At 46.9% G+C, this 17255-nt stretch overlaps 1 protein-coding gene across 2 annotated transcripts; it reads right to left on the bottom strand.

The window, feature by feature from the left end:
* Positions 1-9284: 9284 nt before the first annotated feature.
* Positions 9285-15715, bottom strand: LOC144690620 (complement C1q subcomponent subunit B-like). 2 transcript variants are annotated; one of them, XM_078558302.1, is made up of 4 exons: positions 15565-15715; positions 13136-13258; positions 11304-11498; positions 9285-10658 (listed from the first exon to the last, which is right to left on the bottom strand). In XM_078558302.1, the coding sequence occupies exons 3-4, from the start codon at positions 11485-11487 to the stop codon at positions 10102-10104; spliced, it is 741 nt and encodes a 246-aa protein (XP_078414428.1). In that variant the 5' UTR covers positions 11488-11498; positions 13136-13258; positions 15565-15715; the 3' UTR covers positions 9285-10101. The 2 variants fall into 2 exon arrangements, with proteins under 2 accessions (XP_078414428.1, XP_078414427.1); XM_078558301.1 differs by lacking the exon at positions 13136-13258 and having other exon boundaries at positions 15565-15707.
* Positions 15716-17255: the final 1540 nt, after the last annotated feature.

Genomic DNA, 17255 nt, shown 5'->3' with positions numbered 1-17255 from the left:
GTGGGAAGTTGGATGGGGTACAGTGTGTATGTGTGTGTGTGTGTGTGTGAAGAGGGGGAGTTGGATGAGGTACAGTGTGTGTGAGAGAGAGCGGGAAGTTTGATGGGGTACAGTGTGTGTGTGAAAGAGGTTGGGGATTTTGATGGGGTACAGTGTGTGTGAATGAGAGGCTGGGGAGCTGGTTGGTGTACAGTGAGTGTGTGTGTGTGGCGGGGAAGTTGGATGTTGTACAGTGTGTGTGAGATCGTGGGGAGTTTGATGGTGTACAGTGTGTGTGTGAGAGGGTGGGGTGCTGGATGGGGTACAGTGTGTGTGTGAGAGGGTGGGGAGTTGGATGTGCTAGAGTGTGTGTGAGAGGGTGGGGAGTTGGATGTGCTAGAGTGTGTGTGAGAGGGTGGGGAGTTGGTGGGGTTACAGTGTGTGTGTTAGAGGATGGGGAGTCGGATGGGGTACAGTGTGTGTGTGAGATGGTGGGGTGTTCGATGGGGTACTGTGAGTGTGTGAGAGGATGGGGAGTTTGATGGGGTACAGTGAGTGTGTGAGAGTGTGGGGAGCTCGATGGGGTACAGTGTGTGTGTGAGAGGATGGGGAGTTGGATGGGGTACAGTGAGTGTGTGAGAGTGTGGGGAGTTTGATGGGGTACAGTGAATGTGTGAGAGGATGGGGAGTTTGATGGGGTACTGTGAGTGTGTGAGAGGATGGGGAGTTTGATGGGGTACAGTGTGTGTGTGAGAGTGTGGGGAGCTTGATGGGGTACAGTGTGTGTGTGAGAGGATGGGGAGTTGGATGGGGTACAGTGAGTGTGAGAGGGTGGAGAGTTGGATAGGGTACAGCGTGTGTGTGTATGCGTGAGTGTGTGTGTGTGAGAGGAGGGGGAGTTGGATAGTTTACAGTGTGTGTGAGAGTGTGGGGAGTTGGATGGGGTACAGTGTGTATGTGTGTGTGTGAAGAGGGGGAGTTGGATGAGCTACAGTGTGTGTGAGAGAGGGCGGGAAGTTTGATGGGGTACAGTGTGTGTGTGAAAGAGGTTGGGGATTTTGATGGGGTACAGTGTGTGTGAATGAGAGGCTGGGGAAGCTGGTTGGTGTACAGTGCGTGTGTGTGAGTGGAGGGGAAGTTGGATGTGGTACAGTGTGTGTGAGATGGTGGGGAGTTGGATGGGGTACAGTGTGTGTCTGAGAGGATGGGGAGTTGGATGGGGTAGAGTGTGTGTGAGAGGGTGGGGAGTTGGTGGGGTTACAGTGTGTGTGTGAGATGGTGGGGTGTTCGATGAGGTGCAGTGTGTGTGTAAGAGGGTGGGAAGTTGGATGGGGTACAGTGTGTGTGTTAGAGGATGGGCAGTTGGATGGGGTGCAGTGTGTGTGTGAGAGTGTGGGGAGTTGGATGGGGTACTGTGTGTGTGTTAGAGGATGGGCAGTTGGATGGGGTACAGTGAGTGTGAGAGGGTGGAGAGTTGGAAGGTGTACAGTGTGTTTGTGTGTGGTGGGTGAGAGTTGGATGGGGTACAGTGTGTGTGAGAGGAGGGAGAGTTGGGTGAGGTCCTGTGTGTGTATGTGAGAGGTTGGGGAGTTGGATGGGATACAGTATGTGTGAGATGGTGGGGAGTTGGATAGGGTACAGCGTGTGTAAGAATGTGGTTAGTTGGATAGGGTACTGTGTGTGTGAGAGTGTGTGGAGTTGGATGGGGTACATTGTGTGTGTGTGTGTGAGAGAGAGAAGAGAGGATAGGGGGAGTTGGATGGGGTACAGTGTGTGTGTGAGAGTGTGGGGAGTTTGATGGGGTGCAGTGTGTGTGTGTGTGAGAGAGAGGAGGGGCTGTTGGATAGGTTGCAGTTTGTGTGATAGTGTGGGGAGTTGGATGGGGTACAGTGTGTGTCTGTGTGTGTGTGTGTGAGAGCGGGTGGGGGCTTTCATGAGGGAAGTGTGTGTGAGAGGGTGGGGATTTGAATGTGTTGCAACTCTCCCTCCTCTCACACACACTTTACCCCATCCAACTCTCCCCCACCACACACACACATACTGTATCCCATCCAATTCTCCACCCTCTCACACTCACTGTACTCCATCCAACACCCCACCCTCTCTTAGGGTGTTGGATGGGGTACAGTGTGTGTGTGAGCGGGTCAGGAGTTGGATGGGGCACAGTGTCTGTGTGTGTGAGAGGATGGGGAGTTGGATGGGGTACTGTGTGCATGAGAGGGCAGGGAGTTGGATGTGTTGCAGTGTGTGTGTGTGTGTGTGTGTGTGAGTGAGGGTGGGGAATTTGATGGGGTACAGTGTCTGTGTGAGAGAGAGGGTGGGGAGTTGGATGGGGTACAGTGTGTGTGTAAGGGTCGGAATTGGATGTGATACAGTGTGTGTGTGAGAGGGTGGGGCATTGGATGTGGTAGAGTATGTGTGAGAGGGTGGGGAGTTGGGTGGGGTACAGTGTGGGTGAGAGGGTGGGGAGTTGGAATGGGTACAGTGTGTGTGAGAGGTTGGGGAGTTGGATTGGGTACAGTGTGTGTGTGAGAGGGTGGGGAGTTGGATGGGGTACAGTGTGTGTGTGAGAGGATGGGGAGTTGGATGGGGTACAGTGATGTTAGCCGGTGGGGTGTTGGATGGGGTACAGTGAGTGTGAGAGGGTGGAGAGTTGGATGGGGTAGAGTGTGTGTGTGTGTGGTGGGTGTGAGTTGGATGGGGTACAGTGTGTGTGAGAGGAGGGAGAGTTGGATGGGGTACAGCGTGTGTGTGAGAGAGATTGGGGAGTTGGATGGGGTACAGTGTGTGTGAATGAGAGGCTAGGGAGCTGGATGGACTACAGCGTGTGTGTGTGAGTGGAGGGGAAGTTGGATGGTGTACAGTGTGTGTGAGAGGGTGGGGAGTTGGATGGGGTACAGTGTGTGTGTGAGAGGGTGGGGATCTGGATGGGGTACAGTGTGTGTGTGAGATGGTGGGAATTTGAATGTGGTGCAGTGTGTATGTGAGAGGAAGGGGATTTGGATGGGGTACATTGAGTCTGAGAGGGTGGGTTGTTGGATGGGGTACAGTGAGTGTGAGAGGGTGGAGAGTTGGATGGGGTACAGTGTGTTTGTGTGTGGTGGGTCAGCGTTGGATGGGATACAGTGTGTGTGAGAGGAGGGAGAGTTGGATGAGGTACAGTTTGTGTGTGAGATGTTGGGGAGTTGGATGGGGTACAGTGTGTGTGAGAGATGGTGTGGAGTTGGTTAGGGGACAGCATGTGTGAGAGTGTGGGGATTTGGATGGAGTACAGTGTGTGTGTGTGCAAGTTTGGGGAGTTGGATGGAATACTGTGTGTGTGAGAGATAGTGGGGAGTGAGATAGGGTACAATGTGTGTGAGAGTGTGGGCAGTTGGATGGGGTACAGTGTGTGTGTGAGGGTGGGGAGTTGGATGGGATGCATTGTGTGTGAGAGACGGTGGGGAGTTCGATAGGGTACAGTGTGTGTGAGGGTGTGGGGAGTTGGATGGGGTACAGTGTTTGTGTGAAGGTGGGGAGTTGGATGGGGTACAGTGTGTGTGTGAGAGAGGAGGGGGAGTTGGATAGGGTACAGTGTGTGTGAGAGTGTGGGGAGTTGGATGGGGTACAGTGTGTGTGAGATAGAGGAGGGGGAGTTGGATGGGGTACAGTGTGTGTGATAGAGGGCGGGAAGTCTGATGGGGTACAGTGTGTGTGTGAGAGGTTGGGGAGTTGGATGGGGTACAGTGTGTGTGTGAGGGTGGGGAGTTGGATGGGCTACAGTGTGTGTGTGTCTGCATGAGCGGGTGGGGGCTTGCATGAGGAACAGTGTGTGTGAGAGGATGGGGAGTTGTATGTGTTGCAGCGTGTGTGAGGGGTTGAGGTGTTGGATGGGGTACAGTGTCTATTTGTGTGAGAGGATGGGGAGTTGGACGGGGTACTGTGTGTTTGAGAGGGTGAGGGGTTGGAAATGTTGCAGTGTGTGTGTGTGTGTGAGGGTGGGGTGTTGGATGGGGTACAGTGTCTGTGTGAGAGGGAGGGTGGGGAGTTGGATGGGGTACAGTGTGTGTGTGTGTGACAGAGAGAGTGGGGAGTTGAATGTGGTATGGTATGTGTGTGAGAGGGTGGGGAGTTGGATTTGGTATAGTGTGTGTGAGAGGGTGGGAAGTTGGATTTGGTATCGTGTTTGTAAGAGGGTGGGTAGTTGGATTTGGTATTGCCTGTGTGAGAGGGTGGGGTGTTGGATTTGGTATAGTCTGTGTGAGAGGGTGGGGAGTTGGACTTGGTATAGTCCGTGTGAGAGGGTGGGGTGTTGGATTTGGTATAGTGTCTGTGAGAGGGTGGGGTGTTGGATTTGGTATAGTCTGTGTGAGAGGGTGGGGTGTTGGATTTGGTATAGTCTGTGTGAGAGGGTGGGGAGTTGGATTTGTTATAGTCTGTGTGAGAGGGTGGGGTGTTGGATTTGGTATAGTCTGTGTGCGAGGGAGGGGTGTTGGATTTGGTATAGTCTGTGTGAGAGGGTGGGGAGTCGGAGTTGGTATAGTCTGTGTGCGAGGGAGGGGTGTTGGATTTGGTATAGTGTCTGTGAGAGGGTGGGGAGTTGTATTTGGTATAGTCTGTGTGAGAGGGTGGGGAGTCGGATTTGGTATGGTCTGTGTGAGAGGGTGGGGAGTTGGACTTGGTATAGTCCGTGTGAGAGGGTGGGGTGTTGGACTTGGTATAGTCCGTGTGAGAGGGTGGGGTGTTGGATTTGGTATAGTCTGTGTGAGAGGGTGGGGTGTTGGATTTGGTATAGTCTGTGTGAGAGGGTGGGGAGTTGGATTTGTTATAGTCTGTGTGAGAGGGTGGGGTGTTGGATTTGGTATAGTCTGTGTGAGAGGGTGGGGTGTTGGATTTGGTATAGTCTGTGTGAGAGGGTGGGGAGTCGGAGTTGGTATAGTCTGTGTGCGAGGGAGGGGTGTTGGATTTGGTATAGTGTCTGTGAGAGGGTGGGGAGTTGTATTTGGTATAGTCTGTGTGAGAGGGTGGGGAGTCGGATTTGGTATGGTCTGTGTGAGAGGGTGGGGAGTTGGATTTGGTATAGTCTGTGTGAGAGGGTGGGGAGTTGGAGTTCGTATAGTCTGTGTGCGAGGGAGGGGTGTTGGATTTGGTATAGTCTGTGTGCGAGGGAGGGGTGTTGGATTTGGTATAGTCTGTGTGCGAGGGAGGGGTGTTGGATTTGGTATAGTCTGTGTGCGAGGGAGGGGTGTTGGATTTGGTATAGTGTCTGTGAGAGGGTGGGCTGTTGCTTGCATTGTGTCTTTGTAAATTGTTCTTCAGGAGGTAGATTCCTCTGAAAAGAAGGATGTCTGGGTGTTCATGAAGTTGTGGAGATTCCATGTTGCATCCAAAATGGCAGAAGGACTCTGGATCTGCAGGTACCACCCCCAAATTCTGCCGAATGCGTTTTCCTCAGTATGGAAAACCTGGCAGGACAGGATTCCCCCATGTGTGAAAGTGGAACTCAGCAGGGCTACTTGAACTCAGTGCTAAGTTCAAACAGACCCCATTGTTACCTGAGCAAGGGGCTTACGCTGTGGTAAAAATACAAACTGCGGATGCTGGAAATCAAAAACAAAAACAGAAATACCTGGAAAAACTCAGCAGGTCTGGCAGCATCGGCGGAGAAGAGCAAAGTTGATGTTTCCAGTCCTCATGACCCTTCAACAGAACTGAGTAAAAATAGGAAAGGGGTGAAATATAAGCTGGTTTAAGTGGGGTGGGGGGGTGGGGGGGTGTGGTTGTAGGGACAAGCAAGCAGTGATAGGAGGAGATAACCAAAAGATGTCACAGACAAAAGAACAAGGAGGTGTTGCATATGGTGATATTATCTAAAAGAATGTGCTAATTAAGATTGGAGAACAGGACAAGCAAGGTAGCTCTAGTGGGGGTGGGGTGAAATAAACCAAGGGTGGAATACATTTAAAAATAATGGAAATAGGTGGGAAAAGAAAAATCTATATAAATTATTGGAAAAAACAAAAAGGAGGCGGAAGAAACGGAAAGGGGGTGGGGATGGAGGAGGGAGTTCAAGATCTAAAATTGTTGAACTCAATATTCAGTCCGGAAGGCTGTAAAGTGCCTAGTCGGAAGATGAGGTGCTGTTCCTCCAGTTTGCGTTGAGCTTCACTGGAATAATGCAGCAAGCCAAGGACAGACATGTGGGCGTGAGAGCAGAGTGGAGTGTTAAAATGGCAAGCGACAGGGATGTCTGGGTCATGCTTGCGGACAGACCGAAGGTGTTCTGCAAAACGGTTGCCCAGTCTGCGTTTGGTCTCTCCAATGTAGAGGAAACCACATTGGGAGCAACGAATGCAGTAGACTAAGTTGGGGGAAATGTAAGTGAAATGCTGCTTCACTTGAAAAGAGTGTTTGGGCCCTTGGATGGTGAGGAGAGAGGAAGTGAAGGGGCAGGTGTTGCATATTCTGCGTTCGCATGGGGAGGTGCCGTAGGGGGGGGTTCAGGAGTAGGGGGTGATGGAGGAGTGGACCAGGGTGTCACGGAGGGAACAATCCCTACGGAATGCCGCCAGGGGGGGTGAAGGGAAGATGTGTTTGGTGGTGGCATCATGCTGGAGTTGGCAGAAATGGTGGAGGATGATCCTTTGAATGCGGAGGCTGGTGGGGTGATAAGTGAGGACAAGGGGGATCTTATCATGTTTCTGGGAGGGAGGAGAAGGCGTGAGGGCGGATGCGCGAGAGATGGGCCGGACACGGTTGAGGGCCCTGTCAACTACCGTGGGTGGAAAACCTCGGTTAAGGAAGAAGGAGGAAATGTCAGAGGAACTGTTTTTGAAGGTAGCGTCATCAGAACAGATGCGACGGAGGCGAAGGAAATGAGAGAATGGATGGAGTCCTTATAGGAAGCGGGGTGTGAGGAGCTGTAGTCGAGGTAGCTGTGGGAGTCGGTAGGCTTGTAGTGGATATTGGTGGACAGTCTATCACCAGAAATTGAGACAGAGAGGTCAAGGAAGGGAAGGGAAGTGTCAGAGATGGACCATGTGAAAATGATGGAGGGGTGGAGATTGGAAGCAAAATTAATAAATTTTTCCAGGTCCCGACGAGAGCATGAAGCAGCACTGAAGTAATCATCGATGTACCGGAGAAAGAGTTGTGGGAGGGGGCCAGAGTAGGACTGGAACAAGGAATGTTCCACATACCCCATAAAGAGACAGGCATAGCTGGGGCCCATGCGGGTACCCATAGCCACACCTTTTATTTGGAGGAAGTGAGAGGAGTTAAAGGAGAAATTGTTCAGTGTGAGAACAAGTGCAGCCAGGCGGAGGAGAATAGTGGTGGATGGGGATTGTTCGGGCCTCTGTTTGAGGAAGAAGCAGAGAGCCCTAAGACCATCCTGGTGGGGTTGGAGGCGTAGAGGGATTGGATGTCCATGGTGAAGAGGAGGATGTTGGTAACTTATATAGATTTTTCTTTTCCCACCTATTTCCATTATTTTTAAATGTATTCCACCCATCGTTTATTTCACCCCACGCCCAGTGGAGCTACCTTGCTTGTCCTGCTCTCCACTCTTAATTAGCACATTCTTTTAGATAATATCACCACCTTCAACACCTCTTTGTTCTTTTGTCTGTGACATCTTTTGGTTATCTCCTCCTATCACTGCTTGCTTGTCCCAACAACACCCCCCCCCCCCACCCTTCTCCCCCACCCCTCCCCTTAAACCAGCTTATATTTCACCTCTTTCCTATTTTTACTTAGTTCTGTTGAAGGGTCATGAGGACTGGAAACGTCAACTTTGCTCTTCTGTGCCGATGCTGCCAGACCTGCTGAGTTTTTCCAGGTATTTCTGTTTTTGCTTACCCTGTGGTGTTTGAGCTTTCAATTTTTACAGTGGGCTTAAATGTTGCATAAATTATGTAGAATTGTCATGCTGTTAAGTTAATTAAAAGTTATTTAAATCCTTAAGTGTTTAAAATTAAAACCCAGTAAGCCTGTGTTTGTGGGAGTTGGAAACATTTTATTCTGGCAAGTTTCAATAGCTGATTGCTGGCATAACTCTAAGTGCTAATTATGCTACAGCATAATCAATGCTTGACTGCTTTCCACAGCCTATCATTATCACGGGGGTGGGGGGGGGGGGGGGGGGCAGGCAGGGGGGTGGGGGGGGGAGGGGGCGCTGGGGGGGCAGGGGCTGTAAGTTCACAGTTTGATTGACATTTCAAAAAGATTATTAAAGGATTAGCTGCCTTTGATGTGGGGTTATGAACACAAATGCTTCTCTTTTAAAGGGTTTAAGTACTTGAAGGGATTTAAATTAAATGAATGGGCCTTCATGAATGGGAGTGTTTATTTTTATATATGGTGAAGATATTTAAAACTTTATTTTATTTCATCTTACCATGGCTCCTGAGGCTTGCATACACTGGATACTGGGTGAGTTGATATGGAGGGTGCAAGGGAAAAGGGTGGTGAGTGGGAGGCTTGAGTTGGCACTAAGTTGGCATAGGGTCATGGAATGGGTGCAGACATGGGTTGCCATGAGTTCAGATGTATGGGCATGGGGATGAAGGGATGAGAGGATATGAGGGCTTGAGGGCCTAACGTTTCACAAAACAACTGGGAATAAATCCCAGAGAACCGAAACAACCCTTTTAACCAGCCCACCTCAGGACCCAGCAGCCCCTGTGGCTGCCTTGGTGGGCCCAACTCCACCATGCAGCCACCCCCAAATCATGCCTTTGAAGTCTTGCTCACCTTTCTGTCCTTTATGACCAGCCATATCAGGCAACTTGTCAACAGCAGAAATCTTATTGGTGATGACTGGAATTATACTTCCGATTCATGCTATCTCAGTTTGACACCTGAAAGCCGCAGTTCATTTTTAGAGAATAGGGACAAGCTCCAAGCTGTGTTCGGCTCAGACTTACACTAATGGAACCAGCTCCCCTGTGCAGAGAGATTAGGAATTTAATGATTGGTCCAGAGAGATGCATAAACCTAGCAGGCATAAATTCAATCCTAAATTCCTTTCCCCATTGTATTTCCATATTTTTCCCAAAACCCCCACATTTCCTGGCTCTGGTTTCTATTTATACAAGGGTGAAGTAATGATGCTCATATCCACAATTTAAGATAAAACAACCCACAACTATTTGCTTTCATGATTCATTTATTTAGAAATGAAAGGTCCTTCTTGAGATCGCAGTTATTTGAGACTACTAGTCAGTTATTATCCATTTTCTAGATTGTTCTTTCGCTCCCTCCATTAGATATGAGCCCTGTTTTTATTTAAACTTATTTTGCATTCTTCACAATCCAAGACTGAATCAAGTGATTTGCTTTATTTAAGTTTTGAAAACATATATAGAAGCCTTTGTTTACATCAGCAGGCTTTTCCAAAATACTTTGTTAAATTGGTGCATTGTTAAACACTGATTGCTAAAGCAAAGTCATTTACATATTAATAGTCATTTGCTGGTACAGAACTTGAATATTGCTGAAAAAGAGAAACAGACATGTCTAAGCTTGTTGAAGTGCAAGACAAAGCTTTATCATTTCTCTTTTTGCAGCAGTACTCAAATTTATATCTTGAAATTGATGTATTTTTACTTAGAGGCACATTGACCTGTATTGTTAAAGGCAAATGAAGGGCTACAACTAAGTGTGGAATTGATTTAATGATCTGACTACATGTCCACTAAGAGAATACAAGTGAAATTCAGACATGGATGACACACAATCTTCAGCAAATTCAAAACATGATCTATTACACATTTTCTTGAAAATCATAAAAGGGCAACTACATAAATGATCAAAGCAGAATTATTAAAGTCTCTAGTTGCCGAGACCTGGAAACAGTGTGCCACAAGATAGGAGACAGTGGCTTCTATAAATGGTGACACATTCGACTGAAATCTCCCTTTGCCAAGGGCTCTAACCTTTTTATTTGAAATGGATTAGCATCCCTATTAAAATAAAGCAGAGAGGCATTTCAGACACATGTGTTAGGTGTAAGCTGGTATCATATGGTGTCATTTCAAAATCTTGGCTATTTACTACAAGTCTCAACAGCTCTGCCATAGATATAACTCCAATCCAATACAACATTCAGCTGTAATGCTATGTCATCTTGCAGTTGGTGATCTAATCTGGGAATATGAGGAATCCATTGAAGACACTGTCAGCTCCCTCCACTCCCAGCATTGAATTGGATTCGGTCACTTCAAGATAAACTAAATCAGTTTTCTTCAGTTTAAGGACGACTCCCCCTGAACTCACCTGGAAAGTATTGTACGCCTGATCACAAAAACCAACCTGCTTTACCGTATTGAGCATAATGTTGATACAGAGGTTCCCCTTGGAAGTTGCATGATATGTGAAATAATACAAGCCAGGTATTTGACACTGGAATTTTCCTGTTCTTGGCATAAAGTTGCTTTGTTCATTGGTTATCAGTTTATCAAACTTTATCGGAAGTTTTTTTCTTGGGCTCATATTTGTGCTCCTGGCCATGGAAAAGGCTGACTTCAAGGTACTTGTGTGGTCTCCAACCTCTCCTTTTTGTCCCTTTTCCCCCATTGCGCCCTCTTCTCCTTTCCCTCCTCTATCACCTTCAGGTCCCACTTTTCCAGTCGTACCCTCGAAGCCTTGCTCACCTTTCTGTCCTTTATGGCCAGCCATACTAGCTGCTCCAGGGGGACCTGTCAACAGCACAAGTTTTATTGGTGATGACTGGAATTATATTTTTGTTTCATGCTTTATCACAGTTTGACACCCGAAAGCCACAGTTCTAAATGTTTAGAAAATACAGACAAGCTGTGTTAGGCCATGGCTCCAGGGTAACACTAATGGAACCAGTTCCCTGAGCACAGAGATTAGTGAAAGGCTGAAACAACTCGTGCTACTGACTCTTCCCTTTCCCTTTACCCCAGGGATTTCTTGTGGATCCCAGGGGTTTGAGTGGATGGGCAGCGTACTTGAGCTAAGGACAGGTTCAAATTGGTACTTCTCCAGAAGATGCTCAGCAGGAAACTCAGAGGGACAGGCAGCAAGCTGAGGGATGAAAATCAGCCTTTTATTTTACAGATCCTAGGGATATCTGTAAATGCTCTGGGTCCAGGTTCTGGGAAGCAGTCAGCAGCCATTATCACCACTGCAGACCCCCGAGGATTAAGACAGCACATTCCATTTACTCCTAGTTGAGATATCTTTACAGCCACTATCCTCAGACAACACTCACACATCTTACATTCCTGATGAACTACGCTTGTTAAGAATGGTTTAGATTCTCCAATATTACCATTCTGACTGGATGAGGTCTGGAAAGCTGAAGCTCTATGAATTACCTGGGTTTCCTTTCCTTCCAGGTAAGCCATCCCTGCCATTTTTACCAGATGTCCCAGGCTTTCCAGGCTGGCCAGGGGACCCATGAATGCTAGCAGGGGCCAGACAGGTATCTTGCGCTGATGATGCCACCACCAATAAGAGGAGCAGCAGTCCCATGTGGTTCACTTGATGTGACATTGCCATGTCAGAATACACTGTAAAAATGATATATATTTAGCATTAGCGTACATTGTTCAGTATTTGCAGCAAATTGTGTCAGCTATTTATTTTGCTCTGTAAATTCTACTATATAAATACACACTTCCAAGCACGTGGTAATGCCGTGATTTCTGGAGAAACTGAACAAGTGTCACAAATACTTCATCACTGAAGGGATTGCAATCATTAATCTTGGATTCTTTCTGAATTTAGACATTAAGATACACCTTGCAGTTAATTTGACAAAGCTCCAACAGTTAAAGTGACTAATAATAAATCCCTAACACATGAGATTAGCAAATAGAAATAGTTGTAACAAAACTATTGATATTTAAAGTTACATAAACCTCGTGAAAAAAAATGCTGACAAACCTTTTGAGAAGACATCGAAACTCCATGAGCCATCTCATTGGTGTCACCAGTACCAGATTTTGTCCAGAGGACACACCTCCACATTCCCAAACAGTATGTGATGCCAGACTTGTGCCTTGCCATGTGTATTGTTGCTTTGCCCTGTCATCTACACACTTATCTGCATTATACCTTATGTCCGGGGACACACCCTCAGTAACCCTCACGTGGTGACCAGGGAGTCCACAGGATTCACGTTCATGATGTAAATGATTTCTGACCATGGGAGCATCAGACTATCTTCAAGTCACCAATAGAGTTCTTCCTATTAATAGGAACTATAGAGGGGGAAGATTCAACTTCCCCCCAACTATAGAGAGAGAAGGGGGCAGTTTCAACAAGATTCAAGACGCTGACTTGAGACTCTTAGCCAATAAGGAAACTAGACAGAGGACTTTAAAGTTCACCTACCGGCATCTTCTGGCCTAGGATCCGGCACCTGGCAAGTCTGGCTCAGGGTTCAGCTCGATTTTGTCAAGGCTGGCTTTGCGGGGAGTTGAAACTGCCAGTTTCCTCTCCCTCTATCATTGGGGGAAGTTGAAACTGTCCCCTCCTCCCTCTATCATTGGGGAAGTTGAAAATGCACCCTTTCTCGCCCTCCATAATTGAGGGGAAGTTGAAACTCCCCCTTCCTCGCACCCCCCCCCCCCCCACCCCCCCATCGTTGGGGGAAGTTGAAACTGTCTCCCTTCTCTCCCCCGATAATTGGGAGGAAGTTGAAACTGCCCCCCTCCCCCATCATTGGGGGAAGTTGAAACTGCTCCCTCCTCTCCCTCTATAATTGGGAGAAGTTGAAAGTGCCCCCTCCTCTCCCTGTATAATGGGGGAAGTTGACACTGCCCCCTCCTCTCCCTCTATAATGGGGGGAGTTGAAACTGTCCCCCATCTCTCCCTCTCTCAGATCCAGCCCTAATGGGCATATTTAAAGTAGGAGCTTCTTCCTTGCTGTGGATGTCCTTCCCAGCTGCACAAAAACATAGGGACACAGTGGGAAGGCAGTAGCAGGAGTGCGCTGGGTAAGTGGACTTTTGGTTTTAATTGATCTTTGCCTATGGGGGACAGTTAAACTCAGGGTCCACCACTTGGGAAATGTAAACATGCCAATGCCCACTAACACAGCCACACATGGAGACATCACCTAATGGTGATTGTAACCTGGATTATCACAGGATAGACTCATTCTGTTGTCAGTAAGAGCAACACAGAAAGAAAAGTGAAACACCTTCCACTGTTTTCCTTCAAAAGAGAATGAGCAAAATGGCAGAAGGTAGAAGCAAAATGCTGCGGATGCTGGAAATCTGAAATAAAAACAGAAAATGCTGGAAAAGCTCAGGTCTGGCAGCACCTGCGGAGAGAGAAACAGAGTTAACGGGCACAATCGTCCCAGATTTGCATTAAGTGTAGTTATGGGCGGGTAAAATGACATTTTAACTGCCAGCGTGATGGTGGCTTTTCACACTGTATCTTCCCAAACCCACCATGTTACTTATGCCTTCCCAGGAAACATGCCATTTTCTTGGCGGGCGGGCTCCAATTCGCCTGTCAGGCTATCACCTTGCTGCTTCATCACGTCAGGCACCACATTCAAAGTACAGCCCAGGACTGTAGCAAAGAAGACATGGCCCCGAAAAGCAAGAAGACTGCAGCCCTCAAGTGCCTTTGGACACTGTGGAGGCCATTGTGATGCCCTTTATGGCCCCCCCTCCCCCGCCCTGCTACATTACCACTCCGGCTTAGTAGGTGGTGGCAGTGTTGTTCAGTGCCAACGCTGCACAGAAGAGTTTGGCCATCCAGTGCAGAAAGAGGATGAATGATCTCATCCGTGCAGCCAGGGTAAGGCAACCATCTCATCACTCATCACTCATCGCAAGCTCATCACACGTTCACTGGCATCTCACTCACTGCCAGATCAAGGGACATCACCACTCACTCTCTCACACACATCCCCTCACATCTCCATCTGGCCTCATCTCCTCTGGAGACTGCCTCCTCTGCCCTCAGCACCTTGAGGCCACTTGCACAGATCAACATGTGCCCCCTCCACACCCTGGGTTACCCTTCTTCCCCAGTACAGCCCTTATCCTGCAGCCTCTTCTCTTGCCTGAGGCCACTTTTCCCCCTTCCCCAAGCAAACCCTAGCCCTGCAGCCATTGAAAAGCCACCCACATATGGCTGATCTGGTAGGTAGAGACCTGCCCATGAGCCCCCCTAAAAGTGATGTGGTGCTGTCGGTGAAGCCTGGCGCTGATGACTGCGAGTGTTGCCTGAAGCAAGATAGGCAAACAAACCTCGAAGTCCCAAGTGAAGTGCAGCTCGCCAGATGCATACCTTTTATATGCACGTCAGCATGTTTTCCTGCTGATGCGGGGGACGATCCAGCAAGTGGGGGATGAGTCTGACGGGCTGGCCTTATAATGATGTGCTGATGTATTACAATGAGGTTCCTGATGTCCAATGGTGGGGAATGTGGCCCATCTTCAGCAGGCGGAGTGGACGATCGCAAACTGGTTTCATGACGTGATGGAACCGATTTTTGGCCTTCTCGCCATATTATCCACTCACACCACCGAACATGCCCAATGCCAGAGGGCACAGAAAATCCTAGCCAACGTTTCAAGTCCAGCTCTGAAGAGTCATACGGACTCAAAACATTGACTCTGTTTCTCTGTCTACAGATGCTGCCAGACCTGAGTTTTTCCAGCATTTTCTGTTTATATTATAGCAGAAGGTAGAGATGTTGCTCGCAGCTTGAGCGTGAAGCAGCTCTTCAGCTGAGGTCACAGAGGGAAATTGTTTGGAGAGGCCCTCACACCTGTAGCCAAGCACACTGACTGAACGCATGTCATTCTGCCTGTCCTGCCCTTCACATGCTGTACACTGGAGAGAAACTCAGTTCCAGTGACCCTATGGGCACAAAGTGAGGTACACAGAGCAGTGTGTTGCACAGCCTAATGGCCTTGATGGCTTTAGTGGGAATGGCATTATACTGCTGCATTAGCCCTCAATGCCCTGGGCTAGATAGAGGGAAATCAGCCAAGATTCTAATTTCCAATCACTCTCCATTGGCCAATGCAAGAATGTGCAAATATGCAGACATGAATATGGCCAGGGTGAGGCTCTGAAGCCTTCTACAGTCAAATAGCCTGTTTGCACTCAAAACTACTGATCTATGAAACATGGTAATTTGGTTGAGATAGCAGAGAGCTGTTTGTATTTGTGGCTCTGTGCCACCATAGCACTGTACAAGATCCCCTTTCTTCCCTGCCCAGGACAGGAACCAGAAGATTAAAATAAAGTTAACAATAAGGTGAAGATACAAACAAACTGAAGGAATATATTGGACAATTCCAAATTTGGGATCAGTTCCTTCGGTGTCAGGAATATACATGTTTGCAACAAATTTCAGGTTGTGCAGTTTTTACAAATATTTTATTGCAGGAAGGTTTAAGCCCAAATGTATGTAGAAAAAGGTCAAAAATTCCAGAAATAAGAATTCTGATCAATAACTTATTTAACACTGTCTATCAGTAAAACAGTCACCATAAATCGCTCACTAAAGAGTTAACCCTGGATTACCACAACGAGTATTTCAATTTAGCAGCATTTTTATAAATTATATTTACTGAAATATTAAAGTTTGCTGGGTCTTACCTTGAGTGCCGTCTGAAAGTTTAGCAAAGAAATGAAGCTCGAGGAGGTCTTACACAATACTGAAAAAAAGACTAAAACACCAAAATGGGGAGGTTCATGCTGCATTGCATGAAAGATTGGAATTGGCAGGCAGCTATGTGATAAAATCCTTCAGACTAGTGCCAGTGAATTCAACTAACACCAATGCCAAGTTTCACTTCCTTCTTGACAAGAAATAAATTGTGAGTCATGCTATTTGCTGTTGATTTCATTCTGTAATAGAAACACATGTGGAATTTGAAATTACCTTGAATGTTCTCAAAAAATCTGATTCAAGTGAGAGTCTGCTTATTTGTGATTTATTTCTCCTCTCCACTTTATCCCCTCCTCTGTTGAAGGTATTGACTATGGGTACAGTTCTGAAAGTGCCACACATCTTCCCATAACTCACGCAAGCTACAAATCTACATTTGGGATTTTGACTGTTATGATTGGATGTTATGATTGTTTTAGTTGGTTTTTATTACCCATGGGGAGCATCATAGCGGTGAAGTTCTCAGGAAGAACAGTAAGATTCAGCAAGGAGCTGAATCAGAACTATACATGCTATTAAATCACAGATCCCTTTATTCTCCTTCTAAACTCCCTCTGCGGTTATATGGACATGTAGCCTGAAGTGAACAAAGTGCCCAACGCAATTTTCAATTCACTACATCCCTCCCCTTCTTATAAATGAGAGGCATAATATGTTTGAATGGTTTGTTTCCAGAAGTATAAGCAATAAACTCAAGCATAACTTGAACATTCACCACCAGTAATACTGTCACAAACTCTAACTTATGTATTAATTTAACAATCTACTCAATCTTATATAATGAGATAAAAGATTTATTCACCAACCGAAAATAGTTCACTTCGTAACCTAATCACCTAAGTATGGTAGACATTTTCTCTCCTGAGTAGGATGTCACCTGACATCAGATGTGGCCTCATTTAACTCATGTTCTTCATATGACATGTTGATGTTGGAGTCGGATTCAATGCTTATGAATGGTGTTTTCAGCGCTTTGAAGAATGATGTGGTGATTTGAGAACCGTGCTTAGTAGTCAATATTGATCCTTTTGTATTAGTCACAATAAATTGCTGAATGTCACAAGGCATTGTTTATTTTCCATCATGACCATCATGTTCCACATGCACTATCTCCTGTCTTTAACTGTGTAGCTCTGAATTTCATGTTTCACCCTGCATTTACTTTCATTTGATCATTCTGTTCTCAACCGTGTTCACATACATGTTGATCATTAGCTTCGTGGGTAGCTCACCCACCCGAAAATGTTAACATTTTTGCTTTCAAATGTACTAAATGGTCTCCATTATAATTTGACATCAAAAGCTCTAATTTAGAATGAATTTGTTATCAAATTTGATAGTGTGCTCATAGCTATCGAGTGTGCTCATAGCTATCAAATACGCTTAGCAATCTGCACTGAAAAATACAAGGCAATTAATTACTTAAGCAGTGGCATTGTGGTATTATCACTGACTGGTATTCTAGAGACTCATGGTAATGATCTGGGGACCTGGGTTCAATTTTTACCATGAGGTTTGAATTCAATAAAAAAATCCAAAACTAAAAGTCTGACGATGATCATGAAACTATTGCTAATTGTTGGGAAAAACCCATCTGGTTCACTGATGTCCTTTAGGG

This window comes from Cetorhinus maximus, chromosome 15 (assembly GCF_964194155.1).
Source record: "Cetorhinus maximus chromosome 15, sCetMax3.hap1.1, whole genome shotgun sequence".
Classification (NCBI taxonomy): Eukaryota; Metazoa; Chordata; class Chondrichthyes; order Lamniformes; family Cetorhinidae; genus Cetorhinus; species Cetorhinus maximus.
This window is presented reverse-complemented; position numbering and strand designations above follow the sequence as displayed.